The sequence below is a fragment of the Jaculus jaculus genome, chromosome 12 (assembly GCF_020740685.1).
Source record: "Jaculus jaculus isolate mJacJac1 chromosome 12, mJacJac1.mat.Y.cur, whole genome shotgun sequence".
Classification (NCBI taxonomy): Eukaryota; Metazoa; Chordata; class Mammalia; order Rodentia; family Dipodidae; genus Jaculus; species Jaculus jaculus.
Window position 1 is genome coordinate 26,458,183 of NC_059113.1, and position 23,043 is coordinate 26,481,225.

The 23,043-nt window shown below is 41.4% G+C and overlaps 1 protein-coding gene across 1 annotated transcript in view; it reads right to left on the reverse strand.

Annotated features, from left to right (window-relative positions):
- Positions 1 to 7,410: 7,410 nt before the first annotated feature.
- The window catches only part of Adam9 (ADAM metallopeptidase domain 9), a 99,516-nt gene continuing 83,883 nt past the window's right edge, over positions 7,411 to 23,043 (reverse strand). Inside the window, exons 19-22 of the mRNA XM_045131546.1 lie at positions 19,925 to 20,066; positions 18,874 to 18,961; positions 10,109 to 10,176; positions 7,411 to 8,102 (exon numbers count right to left, since the gene is read on the reverse strand). Coding sequence (XP_044987481.1) covers positions 8,009 to 8,102; positions 10,109 to 10,176; positions 18,874 to 18,961; positions 19,925 to 20,066 — 392 coding nt within the window. The 3' untranslated portion in view covers positions 7,411 to 8,008. The remainder of the gene's footprint in view (positions 8,103 to 10,108; positions 10,177 to 18,873; positions 18,962 to 19,924; positions 20,067 to 23,043) is intronic.

The window sequence follows — 23,043 nt, forward strand, 5'->3', positions numbered from 1 at the left end:
CTACGAATGCTGGGATTAAAGGTGTTCTCCACCACGCCTGGCCATAATAGGTTTTTAAATAAAGAAACAGAAGAGGGCTGGAGAGATGGCTTAGCGGTTAAGCACTTGCCTGTGAAGCCTAAGGACCCCGGTTCGAGGCTCGATTCCCCAGGTCCCACGTTAGCCAGATGCACAAGGGGGCACACGTGTCTGGAGTTCGTTTGCAGTGGCTGGAGGCCCTGGTGCGCCCATTCTCTCCCTTTCCCTCTATCTGTCTTTCTCTCTGTGTCTGTTGCTCTCAAATAAAGAAAAAAAAAAAAGAGCAAAAAAAAAATATTAAAAAAAAAAAAGAAAGAAAGAAAGAAACAGAAGAGACAGCCAGAGAACTGCCAGTGTGAAAAGTACTCAGGACAATGCTCTTGGCTTTGAAGATACAGGAAGGGGCCACAACCTAAGATATATAGATCGCCACTAGAAACTGGAAAAGCCAAGGAAACAAATGGTCTGCTTGAACCTCAAGAAGAGCACAATATACAATAAACCTTGATTTGAATGTAACATTTTGGACTTAAGACCAACAGAAATACAAATAAAAAGTTCAAACTATTTAAAATCACTAAGTCTTAAGGCTAGCTTTCTGTACCATCAAGAGGAGACTTAAATACCATTAAGGAAGATATGATCTTGATAGCATGCCTGTAAACCTGTAGAAAGTAGTAGGTGTATTCAAGGCCTTGATAAGGAGTAGAACGTCTGGAATCATGATTAAACACACACATATACTGTATTCAAGAAAATTCAACGTTTACTGGTTTGGTATTCCAGTGTACATGGAAAATATCCTCCTACATGATAAATGACAAGAGGTGCACTTGGCAGACTACTACAGGTTCTGAAGGCAACCTATACAGCATATGACTCTGGTGCTTTGACTTCTAACTGAGCAAACCACAGGCTGCCAACATTATGAGATGTCATGGAAACATAAGCTTTCTCTGGTGACCCAGGCTTCTGGGTAAACATCCCTGAAGTTTCCTTTATTGCCAGGAGAAACAACAGGAAGAGCCTATGGTGAATAGAATCTGTGTTCAATCTCTTTAAGAGAATCACAGAAAAGGTCCCTATCACTTTTGAAGCAAAGACATGTTCCCACTGGTATATCGAGTAGGCAGAATAATGCCCTCCTCCAAAGGTTATAACCACCAAGAGTCTATAAACAGAATCTTATTTCAAAATGAGGTTTTGGTAAGTGCACTTAAACTAAAATAATCAGGTGGTGAGACTGTCCTGGATTGGCAGTGAGCAAGAAGCTTAGATCCAGTAACAAGTGCCATGTTGTGTGCTGTTTCCTCAAGGTTAAATAATGTTAAGAAGAGCAAATATGGATGTCAAGCTGCCCAGCTAGAGCCACACTATGGGAGGCACACACCGACCCATCACTCACACTCTTTCTACCCTGCTTCCCTCTAGTAGAGGTTGGAAACTAAATAACGCACATACTAGAGTATATCAATTACAGTGGGAGTCTGTGACAGTCCTAGAAGACCTAGATGCAATGTGAGCCATGTGGGATGGCGGCCAACATGACCATCTGTCCTTACGGCACATATATTGGTAGAAACATCTGGGTCTTCTGCATTGCTGGGCCATGATTTATCTTGTGGTTATGCAATCAGAATGGGTGTGATTGTTTAAAGTTTGGATATTTTCTGGAATGTGTTGACTCTTGTAGTCACAGAACAGTATTTCAATACCTCACTGGTTGAGAATTTGGATTCTGGAATGAAAACTGTACAATTTTTGCTCAGCTTGATTTGTTAAGTAATTATATGTCTGTAAATTTTAAAAGTCTGATTTATATGAACCCTCCAATGAACATCTATTTGATGACAAGATTTTAGGAGCATTACCATTGAAGGCAGGCTCTAGACCTCCTCCTATGTACAGATAGGGCTCAGCTTCTCTGTACATAGATGAAGAAGGTTCAAATTCTAAGGGAAAAGGACACATCTGATAGTTCATACAGATAATAATGCAATAATTTACAAAAACAATGATAATTTTTAAGAAAAGGATCCAATTCACAAAAGCAATCTTAAAAAGTGAAAAACCAGTAAATAAGGATAAGGAAAAAATGTGTATAAAAAGAGGAGGCTGGAGATATGGCTTAGTGGTTTAGGCACTTGCTTGTGAAGCCTAAGGATCCAGGTTTGATTCTCCTGACCTCACACAAGCCAGATGCATATGATAGCACATGCATCCAGAGTTCATTTGCAGTAGCTAGATGCTCTGGTACACCCATTCTCTCTCTCTCTAACATATACATATACATACATACACATACACATATATGTATGTATGTATATATATGTATATGTATGTATGTGTATATATATACATACATGCATATATACATACATACATATATGTATATATATACATACATATATATGTATATGTGTGTATGTGTATATATACATACATACATACATATATACATACATATATATGTGTATATATATATATATATACACACACACATACATACACATACACACACACTTAACTATGGAGCCAGACATGGTGGCACATACCCTTAAATCCAGCACTTAATAAACAGAAGTAGGAGGATTGCCGTGAGTTCAAGGCCACCCTGAGTCTACACAGTGAATTCCAGGTCAGCCTGGACTAGAGTTAGACCCTGCCTCGAAAAAAAAAAAAAAATATTATATCTGGATAGTAACCTGAACAAAGAAATGTTCCTAAATTTAAATTTTTCTAAATAAATATTAAAATTTTCAGTCTGTGACTAAAGTGTAAAATAAATATCAAAATATGAATATAAAGTAAAATTAAATATAGGATAAAATAGAAATGTTAACTGTATTCAAAGCTCCAATGACTTTTGTAATATAATATTCTGTACCTAATCTATACTTCATCTCCAAAATAAAATGTGTAAGAACAGTTGATACTGACACATTACAGTTGAGCCATCTTGTCTGACTCCATGCTCCTATAGGACAAGGCTCCCTCTTATTCCCTCAGTAGAAATAAAACGAATCTTTATATTTTCATTAAAAAAGACATATCCCCTGTTTCTATATCTCTAAGTTTCTAGTTGGTCGTAGATCATAGAGTCCAGGAGACGATAAATGCATCTTGGGCAACACTTATCCTAGTACAACTCCCTGCTTCTCTCTGCCCTGCCGTGAGCTACTTTTAAGCAGGAATCTCAGTCGTAGACTGCACGGTGCAGGCTCCTGGGCCCTTTGGATAACAGATGGGGCCAGCCAATGAAAGCACTGGGAAAAGATCAAGAAGTGAAGCTGAGAGTCAAGGTTCGTATTCCCACTGTTCTTTCAGAACTGGGTATTATCGCTAACAGCAGCTCGGAAAGCCTCCCTGAGAAGCTTCTTACAGCGATAGCTGTGTATAGCTAAATAATTTGTGGTTACTTCCAAGTAATGGAACATTACAGAGCCGGCAGGAAAGGCATGTCAAGCATGTCAAGTCCTGACAAGGACGGAATGGCAAGATCAGAACAGCCTGGAAAGAGGCAGAGAATGACCCCGAGCAAGGGAGGCATCTTTTCACATGAGTCCTCCTTCCCCTACCTGGCCACACAACCTCTGCATCTACCTGATTCTGGTGGGGTTTTGTTTTATCGTCTTGTTGTTATTTGCTTACTGTTGCACGCGCAAGTTACGCTGGGCCCCACAGATCACTGGGGCAAGCCAGGTTGTGGAGTTTGGGTGAGAGTTAAGAAGTTTCTGAGGTGTCTGGAGTGCGACTTGTGGGGTTTTGTTGAGGGACCTTAAGCACAAGCCGCACACGCTCAGACCTTCGAGAGCCGGCTTTCCGCAGACACTCGCGCCGAGGTCCAGCCTGCGCCGCTTCCCACCCTCTGCTCCGGGCTCGGGCTTGGGCGAGCGCGCACACGCACCTGGGGTTTTCTTCCTGCGCAGCTGGAGCCGCGGGCGAGCGGTCCGCCGCCAGGGGGCGCCCGAGGACCCGCCCGCCCCGCCCCGCCCCGCCCCGCCCCGCCCCCCCGCGCCCCGCCCCGCCCCGCCCCGCCCCGCCGCGCCCGCCGGCTCAACGAATCCCGACGCCAGCACGCCGCCCAGCCCGGCGAGGAGCAGCACAGGGCGGAACATGGCGCGGCTCCAGGGTCGCAGCAGCACCGCCCGCCGGCTCGCGGACGTTGGGTGGGGGGGAACTCTGCGGGGCGGGGATGGGGGGCGTGTCCAATGGGTGTGGCGCGGCCGGGGGCGGGGCTGTGAGGTGCGGGCGTTGCCGGGGGCGGGGCTGTCAGTGCGGGCGTTGCCGGGGGCGGGGCTGTGAGGTGCGGGCGTTGCCGGGGGCGGGGCTGTGAGGTGCGGGCGTTGCCGGGGGCGGGGCTGTGAGGTGCGGGCGTTGCCGGGGGCGGGGCTGTGAGGTGCGGGCGTTGCCGGGGGCGGGGCTGTGAGGTGCGGGCGTTGCCGGGGGCGGGGCTGTCAGGAGCGGGCGGTGCCGGGGGCGGGGCTGTGAGGTGCGGGCGTTGCCGGGGGCGGGGCTGTCAGGTGCGGCCGTTGCCGGGGGCGGGGCTGTCAGGTGCGGGCGTTGCCGGGGGCGGGGCTGTGAGGTGCGGCCGTTGCCGGGGGCGGGGCTGTGAGGTGCGGCCGTTGCCGGGCGGGCCCCACCCTGGCCCTGGGCCGCTGTCCTCGGCGCTCCGCTCCCTCCTCACTGGAGAAAGGAGCCCCGATGGGGTCCTGAGTAAAGAGGAGCTGCGGCGCCAGGGGCGGGTGCTGCTCCGTGCAGATCACGCCTGAGGCTGGCGCAAGGCCCGCAAAGACAGAACAAAAGTTCGCATGCGCGCACTCATGTGCTAAGATTCAAAGAGCTTCCAGGCTAACATTATTTTATTTGTTTTATTTTTTTTGGTTTTTCGAGTAGGGTCTTACTGACCTGAAATTCACTATGACATCTCAGGGTGGCCTCGAACTCACGGCGATCCTCCTACCTCTGCCTCCCAAATGCTGGGATTAAAGGCGTGGGCCACCGAAATGATGTCATTTCTGGACAGAGAGACTGCTACGGTTTTTTTCCTCTCACACTGTTTGTATGGACTGCATTGCAGCCAGGCTTTTCTTCTTGGTTCTCCACAAGGATGGATAAAATTCATGTAATGCCATTCTCTTCAAAAACTACTGAATGCAAGGAACAAGCATTTGTTTATGTAGTGGGAGAAGATTCTAGACGTAATACAGCATCTAGCCAGACACCTCAAAATAGTATTTGATATTTTTCTCATCTCAGACCCAGTTGCCACCTATTTTCTCCCATCTTGATGCCTCTCTGACTTCCCTATATAATGCCTTATCTCCTTGGACCCCAGAGACTCCCCAGTGTCCATCTCTGTTCAGTCATTACCACTAAATTCTTTCCAAATATCAAGCAATGACTTAGTTTCTCATACTAATTACAAGCTAGGAGGCAATATGCAAAAACCCTGTGGGAAGGAGCAAGAACACATAGTGGCAGCTGAGAGGTGGCTTGATGGATGCAGGAGATGGCAACAGGGCACTAAGCATGCAAAGGAACAGTATAAACCAAAACAAGCAACAGCACAGCCTGAGCTCGTCTCCCAGAGCATTGGCCAGCGCCAGACCAGAACTGCTTTTAGGCCAGTACAGCCACAGCTGCCTTCAACCTCCTTCACAGAAGTAAGAACAATGCTGGCCAATGCTTGCACCTGTCAAAGTGTCCAACAAGAATCTCTCCTTCTTTCTCACTGCTTCCTCTCCCCTCACCTTTTAAAATTTATATCTTTAATAAGGCAGGGTTCATACTGCATGGTGCACCCTCCTGTAACCCCAGCATTCAGGAGGCAGAAGCAGGAGCATCTGAGTTTGAGGGAAGTCTGGGATATGTACAAAAAACAAAAATACCCAACAGACTTTGTGTTACTCTTCCTTTTGGGTAGGGCTCTCTCCATAACAGACATTATACTTCAAACTGGCAGGAAACATGTTCCATGCTGAACTTTCATCCACCACAGGACCTAGCAAAGTACATGCCAGTATATGACAGTTAGTAAGATCTCATTTCTTCTTAGAAACCCTACATAGTGCTGAACTATACAGAGACCCAGGCTATCAAGATATTGAATGCTATGCTCTAAATACAGTCAATCTGTGACCTACAGTCAGTGACATCAAATTTGTAGGTCATTTCTCCTTAATTATACAAACATTGTAGAATTTCATGAAGGCCACAAGCATGAAAACATAAGGGGTCTTCATTTCTGTATGCTACATTAGAACTGAGTGAGAAGCATATCAACTTTAGAGAAAATAAGTTAATGAAGTTCAGAAAAAAACTTCCAAGTAATTAATTCCAAAGACAGCATTAAATTTATAGCTAATATATTAACTGCAAGTTTTCAAGTGACATGCATCACAGCTACAAATTTTGAAGGTATTCGAGTGAATGGCACAGTTTTTAGCTCCTACAACCACAGACTTACACTGAAACAAAGAACCGTCAGCTGGGATCACTCACAGTTTAAAATGTGTGTGACTGTTACTGTGTCATCCTGAGAAAAATGAGTTTCTATCTTCTTTAAAAACAAATCTGTTTTCCTTAGGGGAAAAAAAAAGAAACTACACAATTTGGAAAAAGATTCACTTAGATTTCATCTAAAGTCACACATTTAAATTAATAAAATTACAAATAGTGGTGTATCTAGTAGTTACTAAAAAAAGGAAATTTCAAGTATTGTAATTATTGTAAATGTTTTATTTGTTTATGTGTGTGTGTGTGTATATATATATATATGTATATCATATATATACAAAGCAAAAGTTATTTAAAAAACTAATGAAATTCAGTTAATAAACCTAATATTTAACTTCTTTATGAAAGGTTATGAAAATTTTTAAGTGCTAAAATTTTAGCATCCATGTAATTTCTTTCATAGTGAAAATTCATTTTAATACAACTGAGATAATAATTCACAGATCCCATGCCACCTTGTAGCTACATAAGAAAACCTTTTCTTCCTTTCTGTAGCATAATGTTTATGAAAATATTATTGAAGAGACATGATCCAGCACACCTTAGTAAATGTAAACATTCTAAATGACTTAGAGTCACACTTTGAAAATTCAGATTTTTGACTTAAAGTTAAAGCTCATGAATCCTCAAGTAGTCTTAAATAGTTCAAGTGGGTGAAAATATTAGAATTGCACCTACTTTATTACAGCCACAATAAACTGTCTATCTGATTAGATCTGGTAGTGCTTCGTACCTTAAAGCTTACACTTTCATTGAACTAAGTCTGTTGTAAAGTGATGCCATGCTTTAACATGGTACAGAATAGAAATTCTAATATTAAGTTAACTTTCCTAATAGTCATCATAGTTAAACAGCCATAAAAATGAAAACCAGTAACTGAATGCACACACTTTTAGTGTATTTTGTACTTTCAACATAATATTATGATGCTGTAATTGTGATTCCTGTCCATTCTGTGATGAATGCAGAATATTTGCTTTCATGTGATGAATAACAGAAGATTCTAGACTACAACAGTTATTAATCCATGCAAGATGAAAATATCAAACATTATTGGCAGTTAATTAATAGTTTTCATATGCATTAGAGTATATGTTCAACAAGAAACTACATAAATTTCAAAACTAAGGTCAAGAGTTCAGGATTACATTTAAGCACTATTGACAAAAGTTACACAGATACAGTAAATTGAGAAACTTAGTCCATGTTAAGTGAATTAAGCTCACAACTGACCAAAGAAGAGTACTTATTGATGGAAATGGAAATTTTCCAGTAAACCCCTGGCTTGGCTGCATTTCCACGGACTTCCCACTCCTAACTCCATGTGTTTCTGTATCAGTCAAGTCTGCTCTGTGGCAGCACATTTTCATTCATAGTTGCAAGAGAAAGGCTTTTCAAGAGAACATTACGAAAAAAAAAAAAATTAGCTCAGTTCCCTGAAGAAAGACATTTAAAAAAGAAGGTTCTGGACTCAGGTGACGGAGCTATATAATGGCGGTGCAGGAGCTGGACGAGCAGGAATTAAATTTCCCTGAGATGATACCTTTGGTTGTGGTGGAGGCGGCCTGTAACAAGAGAAAAGAAACATTGATAGTGTGTATGGACTGAATAAAACAATACTGGACTCATGATAAGCCCAAATTAACATTATTCTCAACCTCTTTGACAATAGGTACGGGCATTTTATATTCTGAGAATTATTGTTAATATGGTATTCGATGGGGAAGGGGCTCTGATTAGAATCTACAATGGAGTCACTACCTCGTATTAATATTACTCCACTATCAATGAGATATAAATATTCTAGTTTATATTTTAAAGTAGCCCATGAAATTATCAACTTAAGTTGCAAAAACAAAAGCAGTAAGCAGATGAAGCACTTCTGCTGTGCTGTGAAAATTTATGGACATTTAGCCTGTGTTTACATCCACAGAGCTGACAACCCAGCCTCCTCAAACAATATCTAGTTCTGACAATTAAATGTCCATCATGTCTACACCTACCCATCTCAACCCTCAGCTTCCCCCTGCAGACCCCTTCCTTAACCTCTTCTACCCTTACTCCAGTGCTGCACAAGAACACTGGGGAGCATCTGCCTGTTAGCTGGTAGGTTCTTCTCTCCGTTCTTGGTCAGATCTCAGTCACTTCCTGAATGCTAGAGTCATGCACGAAGACACTCCTCAGTCCTGCAATGCAGTTGGAATCTCAAGAACTTGGGGGTGGCAAGGTCCTATCCATCTGATTCCACTGGTTTCATCCATCTACTGAATTTTTAATTTCAGTTCTAGTGTTTTTAAGTTCTAGAATTTTATTTGTTTTAAGTTTCTTGTTCTGTGCTAAAATACTCAATCTTTTTAATGAAAATTCTCAATCTTGATCATAAATATGTATTTATGAGAGAGAAAAAGAATGAGGATAGGTGTACCAGAGCCACTAACCACTAAAAATGAACTCCCCCTTGTGCATCTGGCTTATGTGGCTACTGGGGAACTGAAACTGGGTCCTTAAGCTTTGCAAGCAAGTGCCTTACTGCTAAGCCATCTCTGCACCCCATAAATATTCTTAGTTAACTTTTATTTGTGTCTCTGTGTATGTGCATGCATGGGCAGATTCACGTGCCACTCTAGGCATGTGGAGGTCAGAGGACAACTTCGAAGTATCTGTGTTCCACCTTTGACACAGGGTCTCTTTCCGCTGCAAAGGAACTGCCAACCTGTTTTACGTGGGTGCTAAGTAATCAAACCCAGGCTGAAAGGCTTTGCAAGCAAACGCCTTTACCCATTGATCCATGTTCCCAGCCACACTCCTAGTCATGCTAAACTTCATGAGTATGGATGGAAGCTTCCTGAGTGCATTCTTGTGGCATACTGCTTCACTTGTCACAGTCTCTTTCCTTGTATGTCCAGCTGTTTTGACTGGGAAACAAGCAAAAGCCCTATAAAAATCATTAAGGGTATAAAACATCCTTGCCCCCAGGTCCCAAAACAAACCCTGGGATGTTTGTCAAGGGGCCTCTTCCTGGGCAGATCTCTAATTTCTGGCACCTCTACCCTCTGACTATTAAGGACTTTCTCCTCAGCTTCTTAGTGTCCCACCTGTCCCTCACAGAAAGGGCCAACGCATCTGTAATAGCAAGGTGGTTCCTGAAGCTGGATACTCTCTGCACTTCCTCCTCCTCATGACCCTTGCTTCACACTTCCCTACTGTTACCTCCAAACAACGTTCTCCTATTTCATAGCTCCTCTAGCTGTTCTCCAGGGGAAGGCAGGCATGATTCATCTGGCTCCCCCTGCTGGTGACATAAGGCCCGTGCTTTTTTTGAACCCTGTGCAGACTCGGGCTGTACAGCAGTTCATTTCTAAGTCTTGCTCAGTCTTATTTAAAATGTCCTTCTGATGATGCGCCAACAAAATTCTTGAGAAGATTTTCTATTAATTTTGTTTTATCTAAATTCGTTCTAAATTAAATTGACATATCTTGTCCTAAATCAAATTTAAATACAAGAGAAACTGTAAAGCATTAACCCATGGATTTAATGTGGTCAACTCATCTAAGTGCATCCCCTTCTGACCTTGATGGAAACTGTGGAGGCTGCCTGGCTGCATAGGCTGGTACTGGAACTCTGTTGGGATGCACAGGCTGAAGAGAAGAAGAAAAAAACCACAAGTTTATCACCACACTACACCACAAGTTTCTCAACACACACTATACCACAAATATCTGTTAGGCACAATGTTATTCCTGCAAAACCGTAATTGATATACTTAGCAGATCACTTGCAATGCTGACAGTTCAAGAGTCTTTGTTTAAATGGACTAGGGGAGATACTCAGTGGAAGGGTGCTTTCCCAGCATGCACAAGGCCTGAGGATTGATGTCCAGCACAGCAACAAGAAAAAAAAAATGTTTGGTCAAATTATTTTTACCACTGAATATATAATACTTTATTTTTAACAGTTATATTAATAAATTCAATAATATTGATGAACAGCAATATTGGGTCAGATTAACTGAATTATGTCACTATATCTTAATATCTTCAGAGAATTTGCTACAAACCTAAAAAAGTACCTAACTGGTACTGTAAATATCACTAATCTACTATCCTTAACTTTGGAATTTATGATATTATTCCTTGATAGTGTAGTTGACAAACAGAAAAATTTAATTACTCTACAGTAGTGATGGACAGCAATCCACACACAATAGGGTACAGCAATATACCACTGCAAGTTCTGTCCAATTTTGCAGATAGAAATTAAGAACACATTAGACTTACATCTAAGCAAGTAACTCCAACAGACAGACACACAAAGAACTTTATGCCAGCACACAGAAACTTTCTAAGAGAGGGTGTTTGTTCACCCATGGAGTCAAGTCTTAACAAATACATGAACACTTGAGATCATGTAAAGTATCCTGAGCACAATCGTATGACTAGAAATCAATATAAGAAGAATCTCCGGGCGTGGTGGCACACGCCTTTAATCCCAGCACTTGGGAGGCAGAGGTAGGAGGATCGCCGAGAGTTCGAGGCCACCCTGAGACTCCATAGTGAATTCCAGGTCAGCCTGGGCTAGAGCGAGACCCTATCTCAAAAAAATTCAAAAAATCAAAAAAAAAAAAAAAGAAGAATCTGAGAAAATTCACAAACACATAGAGATACAACAACATATACTTTGGGTAAAGAAGAAATCAAAAGGATATGTAAACATATTGTAAGACATATACAAAAAGGGATATACAAACATCTTAAGACATAAATAAAATCAACAGAATATATAGGATGCACCAGAGGCAGTTCAACGACATGCTTTCAGCATATTTATATAACTAAATGCCTGTATTAAAAGTAGGAAGTGGGCTGGAGAGATGACTTAGCCATTAAAGTGCTTGCCAGTAAAGCCTAAGGACCCAGTAAGCAATATGCACAGTGTGGTACATGCATCTGGAGTTCATCTGCAGTGGCTGGAGGCCCTGGCATGCCCATCCCCCTTCTCTCTTTCTCTTTCTCTTCCTCTCCCAATACCTAAATAAATAAAAAAATATTTAAAAGTATGTAATGCTGTTTAAAAAGGAGAAGCCTATCAAACAATTAGCCTAATATTCCACATCAAAAACTAGACAAATGAGGATAAACTAAGCCTTAAAAAAATTAGAAGATTGTTGGAGAGATGGCTCAGTGGTTAAAGGCACTTGTTTTCAAAGCCTGGTGACCTGGGTTTGATTCCTCAGAAACCTTGTAAAGCCAGACGCACAAAATGGTACATGCATCTGGAGTTCATTTGCAGTGGCAATAGGCCCTGGCATACCTCTATTCTCTCTCTCTCCTTGCAAATATATAATAGTTTTTAAGCAGAGGAGTTAAAGGTCATTATAGAGTAGCAAAATTAGTAGAAGAAAGGAAAATGCAAAAATCAGATTGGAAATTGAAAAATGGAAAAGGTCAATGAAATTAAGAATTGAATTTTTGAAAGGACCCAAAATAATGTCAGCTACACTAAGGGGAGGGGGAGAAAAAAAATTCAGAAATGAAAGTAGCAACATTACAACTGAAACCACAACCGTACAAAAGATCCTATATGATTACCATGAACAATTATAGGCTAACTAACTGTATAAAAGTGAATAAATTCCTAAGAACATACAACCTATCAAAACTAAATCATGACAAATTAGAAAATGTAAACATATCATTAACAAGTAAGGAGATTTGAATGGACAATATTAAATTTTAAAAAGCAGGAACTGCGAACTAGAAGCAAGCGTTCTCATACTTTTCCAAAAATGTTGGAGTGGTAATGCTTCCAAACATTAAATGAGGCCGGCATTATATTGATATAAAAACAAAGAGGCTGCGGAGATGGCTCAGCAGTTAAGAACTCTTGCTACTCAATCATGAGAACCTCTTAAGACAAAGACTCCCCAGAACCTATGTAAAAAGTTGGGCATGGCCAAAAAACTCATGTCTGTAACCCCAGTCTGTAGGAGTTGGAGACCAACGAATCATTGTAGCTCACTGATGGACAGTAATTCCAGGTTGAAGGAGACATCATCTCAAGCAATATGCTGATGAGCAGAAGGACATCTCCTTTGGCTTCTGCAGACATGTGCAATGTAGCACACCATCTGCATGATAACTGCATACACCACACACCATGCACACCACACCATGCCATACCATATGTATGCTTTACACAAACATACATGTATGTGCATACAAACTAAAAAGACATTGCAAGAAATATTTCAGGCCAATAGCCATGATTCAACATAGATTTAAAGATCCTCAACAAAGCTGGGCGTGGTGGCACACACCTTTAATCCCAGCACTCGGGAGGCAGAGGTGGGAGGACTGCTGTGAGTTCGAGGCCACCCTGAGACTCCATAGTGAATTGCAGGTCAGCCTGGGCTAGAGTGAGACCCTACCTCAAAAAACCAAAAAATAAAATAAAATAAAATCATTAACAAGAATTCTAGCAAACTCAGCAGTACATTACAAAACTAGTTCACTAGGATCAAGTGGGAATCAATGCAGGTTGTCAACCACAAACACATGAACAACATAATGGGCAGAGACCATACAAACATTGCAAGAGATGTATAAAAGATTTAAAAAAAAAGAAAAGAAAACACCTGACAACTGCAACCCAATCTTTTCATGATAATGCGTCTCAGCAACTAGTTATAGAGTGAATAAATCTTGAAGTGATAAGGTGTGTATATCATGAGCCTACAGATAACTTCATTCTCAGTGACAAAAGATGGAACACATCCTTCTAAGAGGATGAAGAATGACAAGGAAGTCCACTCTGTCACTTTCATCCAATGAAGTATGGGAAATTTTAGGCAGGGCAGTTAGGCGAGAAAATTAATAAAATTGTATCTGATTGAAGATATCATGCTTTATATATAGAAAACTCCATAACACTAATAATAAAGTTGTAAAATACAAAATCAACAAACATCAAAAGTAATTATACCTTTACACACTAAAAACAATCTGAAGGAAATAATCTATTCAGATTAGCATAAAGAATCAATAAATAACAAACACACCAAGAGAGAAATACGTACACATTGAAAACTATAAAACACTATGAAATAAACTGCAGAAGACACAAATAAATGGAAAGAAACCCACATGCATGGTTTGAAGAATTAAAATTGTTAAATGCTGACAGTACCCAAAACAATCTATAGAGCCAATGCAACCCTATTACTGCAATCAATGCATTCCTATTCAGGACAAGGCTAAGTAAATCATTACACCTATAGCCAACTACTTTTTATGTGCATGTGTGTGGTGTGAATATGTGGATGCATGTTCGGTGCACAGCTGTGTGTGGGAACATGTGCATGCAGAGGTCAGAGGTCAATGTCAGGAGTCTTACTCAGTTGTTCTTCACCTTACTGTTTGAGACAGGGTCATTCATGACCAATGGAGCCAGACAATCAATCTGTGGGGATATTTTTTATCTCTGCTACCCCAGTGCTGAAATTACAGACATGTCCTACCAAATCAGCATTTTATGTGGGCAATGGTGACCTGAGCTCAGGTCCTCAATGCTTACATGGCACGTGCTCTACCCACTGAGCAACCTCCACAGCCTCCAACTGACTTTTGACAAAAATGCTTAGAACACACACAGACTTTACAACACACGATGCTAGGAAAACCGGATATCCACATGCAAGAAATTAGACCCCTTTTCCTCACTATACACAAAAATTAACTAAACATAGATTAAAGACTTAAACGTAAGTAAAACACTGAAATGCTCATGGCCAGGGCTTGGGCAGGGGTTGAGGGCATGCCAGAGCACAAAAGCACAGAAAACAAAAGCAGAAAAGTAAAAAGAAGTAGGATTACATCAAATGCTAAAGCTTCTACACAGCAAAGAAAACAATCAACAGAGAGAAGAGAATGGGGGAAAATAGTTGTGAACCATACATACGACCAGGGGTTGGTATACAGAAAACAATAAATTGAGTTTTCTCTAAAAACTCAATAGCAATAATAATAATAATAATAAACCACATGAATAACCTGAGAATAGGCATTTCTAAAAATAAGAAATATAAATGGTCAATGGGAATATGAAAAATGTCCAACAATACTAGTCATCAGGAACATTCAAGTCACGATGAGTATCACCTCCCCCAGCAAGGTCTATTATCACAATGCCCAAAGAGAACATGGTCCTGTGAGGTGTGGAGAGAAGGGAACCCAAGCAGACTGCTGGTGAGAATGTCAGTAAGTCAAGGAGAAATAGGACAAAACTAGGTTCCTTTAGGCAGTTTCAGTTAGGAACTGAAGCCCAGATAAAACTGATGCCACCTTGCCCTGGCACCAATGGAACTCTTGGCAGGAATGGAACTCGTGTCTGATCCACAACAGCTACGGTGCTCACTGCTGCCCACAGTCTAGCACACTAAATGGATAGGAAGTCTTCACCACCAGGTTGGCTGGACCTGAAGCCTGCCCCTTCAAAACTACACACTAACCAGGTCTGTACATACCGTTACATACCTGGACTTGGTGAAAGAATACATTCTTCAATTGACTATAAAGGCTGCTTTTGGCCTTTCTTGGCCCTCTCTCTGCATCCCCTCACTCTGCTCTGTGATCTCTGCTAGGATACAGGTGTCTGGCTTCCCAGAACACAGTACTGCTTTTTGCTCTGAGTACTTTTTCTACTTGCTTCTGCCTCATACTTTGGGGTAACTTCTCATTTTAATTTCATGTATGAATTTCCTCTGGCCTCTAAATCTACCATGTACATATTTCCCTTACACTCCAGATCTACCACATGGGTGTTTCTCTAACTCTAGACCTGCTACCTGTGGAATTTCTCTAAACCCGGGGAAACCATGACTGTAACTCTCAGTACTACTCATTCCTCCTATAAATTTATTGGTCTCTGCTTTGATATTTTCTCTCTGTTATTCTTCCTTAAGCCACCACCATTTGCCCTCTTAACTTTCTTCCATGGGGAAGCTCAAGGCAGATGCTATGTGAGTTCCTTCTAAATATCCCTACACAGGCTCCCAGGTTCCATGTATTTATGGCTCTAGCCCAGCCATTTTTCTTCAGTGAATCTCACAGACTATGCTGGGTTTTGCACATGAGTGTGTCTTTCCTACCTTCCATGTCTTTATGACTGTGCTCTAGCCTCTTCATAGATCCCAATTTCCCTTAAGTAAGCCCCACAAATTGTGAATCCTCGCTAAATAGACTTGATAATTCATAATTTATCCTTCTTGGAGCCCATCTTTATCAATTCTTAGTTAAAGCACCCAAAATTGGAGTCCATAAATTTGATGGGCCCATCCTAAACCCCCAAATCCTGAATCATAGGGACAGCCAATATGGAAAAACAGAATCACTACATGATCCAGCCAACCCGCTCCTGCTTCTCTATCCAGAGGAAATGAAGTCAGTGTGTGGAAGGGGCAACGACACCCCACGTCCACTGTAGCACTAGTCACGCAGTCAAGAAGTGGAAACAACCTAAGCGCCCATCAACTGGTGAAAAGATAAAGAAAATGACATATCAGAATGGATAAAATGTGGAACATGTGTACTTCAGAATATGACCGCACCATAAAGAAAGATGAAATCTTTCCATTTATGACAACATGGATGAGACTGGAGATCATTATGTTACATGAAATAAGCCAGGAACAGAGAAATGTTGATCTCATCAACATTGAAAGTAGAATTGTGGGATTCTCAGCCTCTGACTCAGGACAGGAGCAGGGAGGGAAGGGAGTGGTTAGGAGGACTGATTACTAAGTTATCTTCCACAGAAGCAGGAAGCTGCACAATGGCATGACTAGATTATAGTAATGTACTGTACATTCCAAAATGCTAGAGAAGGCTGAGCCTATGGCACAGCCTGTAATCCCAGATACTCAGAGGCTGAAGCAGAAGGATTGCATGTTCAAGGCCAGCCTGGGCAACTTGGTAAGACCCCGTCTCAAAGTACAAAGTACAAAGAGGGCCAGGGATAGATGTCTCTGTAGCATTGTGCTCACCTAATATACAAAGGGCCCTAAGTTCAATTCCATAGTACCACAAATGTGGGAGGGCGAGCTAGAGGAAAGGATTTGAAAAGTTTTTGCCATAAAGAAATGATACATATTTGATAAGATAGGTATGCATGCCTTGGTTTATACATGTATAAAAAAATCACATATAATCCCACTAATATATATAATGTCTATGTTTTTTTTGTTTGTTTGTTTGGTTGGTTTTCTAAGGTAGGGTCTCACTCTAGCTCAGGCTTACCTAGAATTCACTATGTATTCTCAGGGTGGCCTCTTAACTCTCAGCGATCCTCCTACTTCTGCCTCCCGAGTGCTGGGATTAAAGGTGTGCGCCACCACGCCCAGCATAATTTCTATGTTTTTACACAGCAATTAAAAACAAACTTCACTGAAAAAACAATGACTATTTCAGAGAAACAAAAAAACTCTAAAGCTTTGTGAAACCACAGAACATCAAATAATAAAAGCAATTTTGAGCCAAAAGAACTAAGATGGAGGTGTCATACTGTGATATTTCCAAATATACTACAAGGCTATACTAGTTAAAATAGTATTACATCTGCATAAAAACAGATGTATAGACTAGTAGAACAGAAGAGAGAGCCTCAAAGCCATACACTTATGGTCAGCGAACTATTCACAAAGGTGCCCAGAAAACAATGAGGAGTCCTCTCTTCAATAAATATTACTAGGAAAACTGGATATCCACATGCTGAAAAAATACAATCAGATTTTATCTCATACCAGGTATAAAAAAACCCAACTCAACACGTGTCCTTAAGCATAGGATCTGATACTGGAAAACTCCTAGAAGAAAGTAAAGAGAAAAAGTTTCTTCACATGAGCTTTGGAAAACTTTCTGGATCTGACCTCGGAAACACATGGAGCAAAAGAATAAGCAGGCAAGGCACTGCATACTTCTCCAAAACAAAGCCATCAACAGAATTAAGATAATCAACAAAATGAGAGAAAATATTTGCAAACCATATATCTGTAAGAACTTAATACTGAAACTATATTAAGAATGTAAGCAAGGCTGGAGAGATGGCTTAGCAGTTAAAGCACTTGGCCTGTGAAGCCTAAGGACCCAGGTTCAATTCTCCAGGTCCTATATAAGCCAGACACACAAAGTGGTACATGCATCTGGAATCTGTTGGCACTGGCTCGAGGCCCAGGTACACCCATTCTCTCTAGATCCCTCTTTCCCTCCTTCTCTCTGTCATAAATAAATAATTTTTATTTAAAAAAGAATGTAAAGAGGGCTAGAAAGATGGCTTAGAGGTTAAGGTGCTTCCTATGAAGCCTAAGGAACCAGGTTCAATTCCCTAGGACCCACGTAAGCCAAATGCGCAAGGTGACACTTTCTCTCTTTCTCTCACTCTCTTTCTCTACCTGCCTCTTTCTCTCTCTCTCAGATAATTAACTAAATAAAAATCTAAAAAGTTAAAAAAGAATGGAAACTCAAAGTCCAAACGAATGAAAAGATGAAAAAGTCCTCAATATCACTAGTCATCAGGAAAATGCAAGCAAAAACCACAGTGAGTGCCAGGCGTGGTGGTGCACACCTTTAATCCCAGCACTCAGGAGGCAGAGGTAGGAGGATCGCCATGAATTTGAGGCCACCCTGAGAATTCAGAGTGTATTCCAGACCAGCCTAGATTACCGTGAAACCCTACCTCAAGAAACAAACAAACAAACAAAAAAACACCACAGAAAGTCACGTAGTAAGTAGGACATCCACTATCAAAGTAACAGAGCTCTGTGATGTACTAGAGGAGTGGTGGTGGGAGGTCCTACTCTGAACCAACCAGGCCCATCCTGGAGCTCAGCACCAGGTCTTGGAAGGAGAAGTGATGAGGGCTAATCAATAAGGCCCATCCCAGAACTCAGCACCAGGTCTTAAGAAGCCAGATATTAAAAAGAGAAAGACAGCAGATAATAAAAATAGGTACCATGTCATTTCTCAATCTTCATTTCAAGGCAAGAAATGCTGATGTCTAGATGCCTTTCCTCAAGTCCTCTAAGCACAGATTTTGTGGATATTCTTTAACGTGAAGATTTCCTACAGTATTCCCAAAGTCCTAAGAAAGTTGTGTGTGTTTATATATACATAAGCTTTTTAATCATGCTTCTCTGTGTGTGGTACTAAACATCAAACCCAGAGTCATTCATGCTAGGCAAGCACACAACCACTGAAGTACATTCCAGCTCCATTTTTGTCCCTTGAAATATGCAATACTTTAACCCAGTAGGGCAAGAAGAGTCTTTTTAACTGAAAACTTACAGCTTCTCTAGTAGGCCTCAATGGAGAAACATGCCGAGGAGCATTCACTGGAGGTCTAGAAACACTTGCTTGATTCTTGACATCTGATCTGAAAGATGAGTATTTTTAAATTTAATATTTAGAACAGTTTATATTACATAACATAAACCCACTATAAGGATTGTTTTTCTTGTTTTTTTTAATTTTTAATTTTTTATTTTTATTTATTTATTTGAGAGCGACAGACACAGAGAGAAAGACAGATAGAGGGAGAGAGAGAGAATGGGTGCGCCAGGGCTTCCAGCCTCTGCAAACGAACTCCAGACGCATGCGCCCCCTGGTGCATCTGGCTAACGTGGGACCTGGGGAACCGAGCCACAAACCGGGGTCCTTAGGCTTCACAGGCAAGCGCTTAACTGCTAAGCCATCTCTCCAGCCCAAGGATTGTTTTTTAGCAACATATAGGCTAGTCACTATAATACCTTCCCTTCCCAGTATAAGAGGTGGCTTAGCCACATCATTCCTCTTTCCTTCCCTCTCTTTCTTTCCTTTCCCCCTTCCCTTCCCTTTCTTCCTCCTATATACTTCTCCCCTCTCTCTATGCCTGTTAGGAATAGGGCATCACAGGCTAACTTTGAACTCAGTATCCCTCTGCCTCTTCCTTCCAAACATTTGGACCACAAACATATGCCACCACCTTTTATCCCATATTTTAAAAAATATTTTATTTTTATTTATTTATTTATTTATTTGACAGAGAAAGAGGGGGAGAGATGGAGAAAGAGGGAAAGTAAAAGAGAGAATAGGCACACCAGGCCCTCTAGCCACTGCAAATGAACTCCAGACACGTGCGACCTCTTATACATCTGGCTAACGTGGGTCCTGGGGAATGGAACCTTGGTCCCTTGTCTTTGCAGGCAAAAGCCTTAACCGCTAAGCCATCTCTCCAGTTCCATATTTTTTACATTAAAAAAGCCCAAAATGTCCCAGAACCCTAAAGAATTGTCAACCTCTATGGTATATCATTAGTGATTATATTAAGTGATTCAATAAATATAAAAAGTTAAATTACTCATATGTTTGTGATCTCTTCTTTCTGAAGAAGCTTTTCCGTAGGTCGTGTCTCTTGATAAAGAGGAAGGCAGCTAATGCAGCAAGGGGGAGAATGAGGAAGAACACCACCAGCAGTCCATTCCTCAGCGCCACACTCTTTCCTAGGGAGATGAAAGTCATACTAACCACCACCAAATTAAGTAATTATGCCTGTTTCACATGTTTTCCTTATTTAATTTTATAACATTTCTTCATATAAATACAACCAAGAACAAAATGTGGGTTTTTTTTAATTGTTTATCCTTTACAAAAGGATGGCATACAATAAACACTATGGAGTAGATCACTTTTCTCATTTGTCTATATATCTTATATATTTCTAAACTATGCATAGGAGGCATTCTTACTTTCAATACAGGTACACAAAACACTATTGGGAAGATTGTTAGGACAAGTACTTTGTTCAGGATCTCATTATTAAAAAACGCTTTAAAGCTGGGTGTGGTGGTGCATGTCTTTAATCCCAGCACTCAGGAGACAGAGGTAGGAGGATCACTGTGAGTTTAAGGCCAGCCGAAGACAACATAGTGAATCCCAGGTTAACCTAGGCTAAAATGAGGTCCTACCTTGAAAAACAACATTAACAAAATTCTATAAGGAATAATCTTGTATATAGGTTGTACCATAAGGATGCAAGTATGATTACAGAATAATTTCCCCAAAGCAGATTTGTTCAATCAAAAGGAAAATAATAATTTCTAAATGGTATTGTAAAGTATTGTAAAACAAATTGGCATACTTCTATGCAACACAGAAGAACATCCTACAGCCTAATCTTCAAAGCCAAAATTCTGAATTTTTGCCACATGGTTGGTAAAAATTGGAATCTTATGTAACTTTAAATTACATTTTATATGATAAATAGAGAACTTTTCTATGTTTAAATAATGAAGGATCAGGGCAGAAATTGATGAGACAGAAACCAGACATTAGGAAGAATCAATGAAACCGAATTTGTTCTTTGAAGGGATAAAAAAGATTAACAAAACTGACCAAATGAGAAAGAAGAACCACATTAATAAAACTAGAGATGAAAAGGGCACCATTACAGACTCCAATGGAACTCATAAAATCATATATTTAACTAAATTGGAAAAACAGACCTATAACAAGCAGTGAGATCAAAGCAGTTACTCAAATGGATTCATTGGAGAATTTTATCAGACCATCACAGAAGAATTAACACCAATGCTTCCCACTCATCCCATAAAATAGAACAGGAAGGAACACTACCAAACTCATTCTATGAAAGCCAGCATTACCCTCCTACCAAAACCAGATACAGACACAACAAAACAAAATTACAGACCAATTTCCCTCATGAACATAAATTTTATTACTTTTTTCATTTTGAGAGAACGAGAGGAAGATAGGGAGAAGGGAATGGGTGTGCCAGGGCCTCCTGTCACTGCAAATGAGCTCCAGATGCATGTGCCACCTTATGCATCTAGCTTATGAGGGCATTGGGAAGTGAACCTGGATCCTTAGGCTTTGTTGGCAAGTGCCTTAACTACTAAGTCATCTCTCCAGCCCAATGCTCCCTTTCTGAAGGAAGATATTATGTGCTTTGGCTACAGAAATCAGGAGCTTATCTATAATCCTCCTCCCTGTTGACTAGCTGTCATAGTGCTGCAAAGTGGTATGCAGCCTGCTAGAGGAGAAATGTCACCAAGGCTCTTAACCAGCAGTGGACCCTTCGAGCTACACAGCTGGCAAGCCAAGCACAATGTGCCAGCTAGTGCAATGGTGGCATGTCTGTAATGAAGGAAACCAACTGGTCTCTAATTGGACTTGAGACCCACTCCACAGGAGGGAAATCATGACTGGTACTGGAAACCTAGTCAAAAGCCTGTGGCTGGGATGGTCATAAACCTTAAGGGAGAACGCTCCTTCTGTTGTTTGGCTAAATGGATATAATATACTCACCAAAATTCCCTCTAATTATTTATGTACATATATTAATGCTACTCTCACTTTTGGTTAGAGAAGCTTCTCTTTTCAGATGGTGGTGACTACCAGGGAGACTCAAAGCTCATCAAAGTGATGAAAAGAAGTGACAGTCCATCAGAACTAGAGGCCATACCAGGGCACCTGCCTGCAAAGGAACGAGCCAGTGGAAGGCCACTGGAGAGCAGGGCTGTGCACCATTCTGAGACTGAGCTGAACACTGGGGATGTGGGACAGAGTTAGACAACTCAGAGGGAACATGTCAGGGAAGATCAGTGGTGAGCAGCTGACCAACTTGGATTTTTTAAATAGTTTTTATTTTTATTTATTTGAGAGTGACAGAGAGAGAAAGAGGGAGGGAGGGAGGGAGGGTGGGAGGGAGGGAGAGAGAGAGAGAGAGAGAATGGGCGTGCCAGGGCCTGCAGCCACTACAAATGAACTCCAGACGCTTGCGCCCCCTTGTGCATCTGGCTAACGTGGGTCCTGGAGAATCGAGCCTTGAATTGGGGTCCTTAGGCTTCACAGGCAAGCACTTAACCGCTAAGCCTCCTCTCTAGCAACCAACTTGGATTCTACTTCTCATGCCCACCTTGTAAGCCTTCCCTACCAAAAAAAAAAAAATTATCTGAAGAAGAGGGCAACTGTGTACTGGCTCCAGCCCCCAGGAGAAGCTTGGAGCTGATCTCAGTCCAAAAAGTCAGACAGCAAGTAGGGCTGGAGGGACAGAATCCAGCTTGGACATCAGGAGGTCTTACCTAGATGTTCGGTGAGGTGGCACTCACAAAGTAGACCCTACTCAGGCTCAAATACGCCCACCCCAAACCGGTGGATCATCTTTAATCCCATATCCACCATGATCAACTTAGACAAGGCCACCCAAAACAGACTACAGGAGCTGCTGTTCTGCATCCTCAGTGAGACAACTGATCTCGACATGACCAGACCACAACACAAAGCAAACAACACACAAACCCTAGCAGAAGAATCCCACAAAGACAAACTATTCCTGCAATGGGAGCCTCCAATGAAAGCATTGAAGAGACCCAAGACATAGAAGCCTGTTGTAGTCAGGTTCACAATGTTGGCAGAAATCACCTGACCATCAGCAGCTTTTGGAAAATAAAAGTGTTT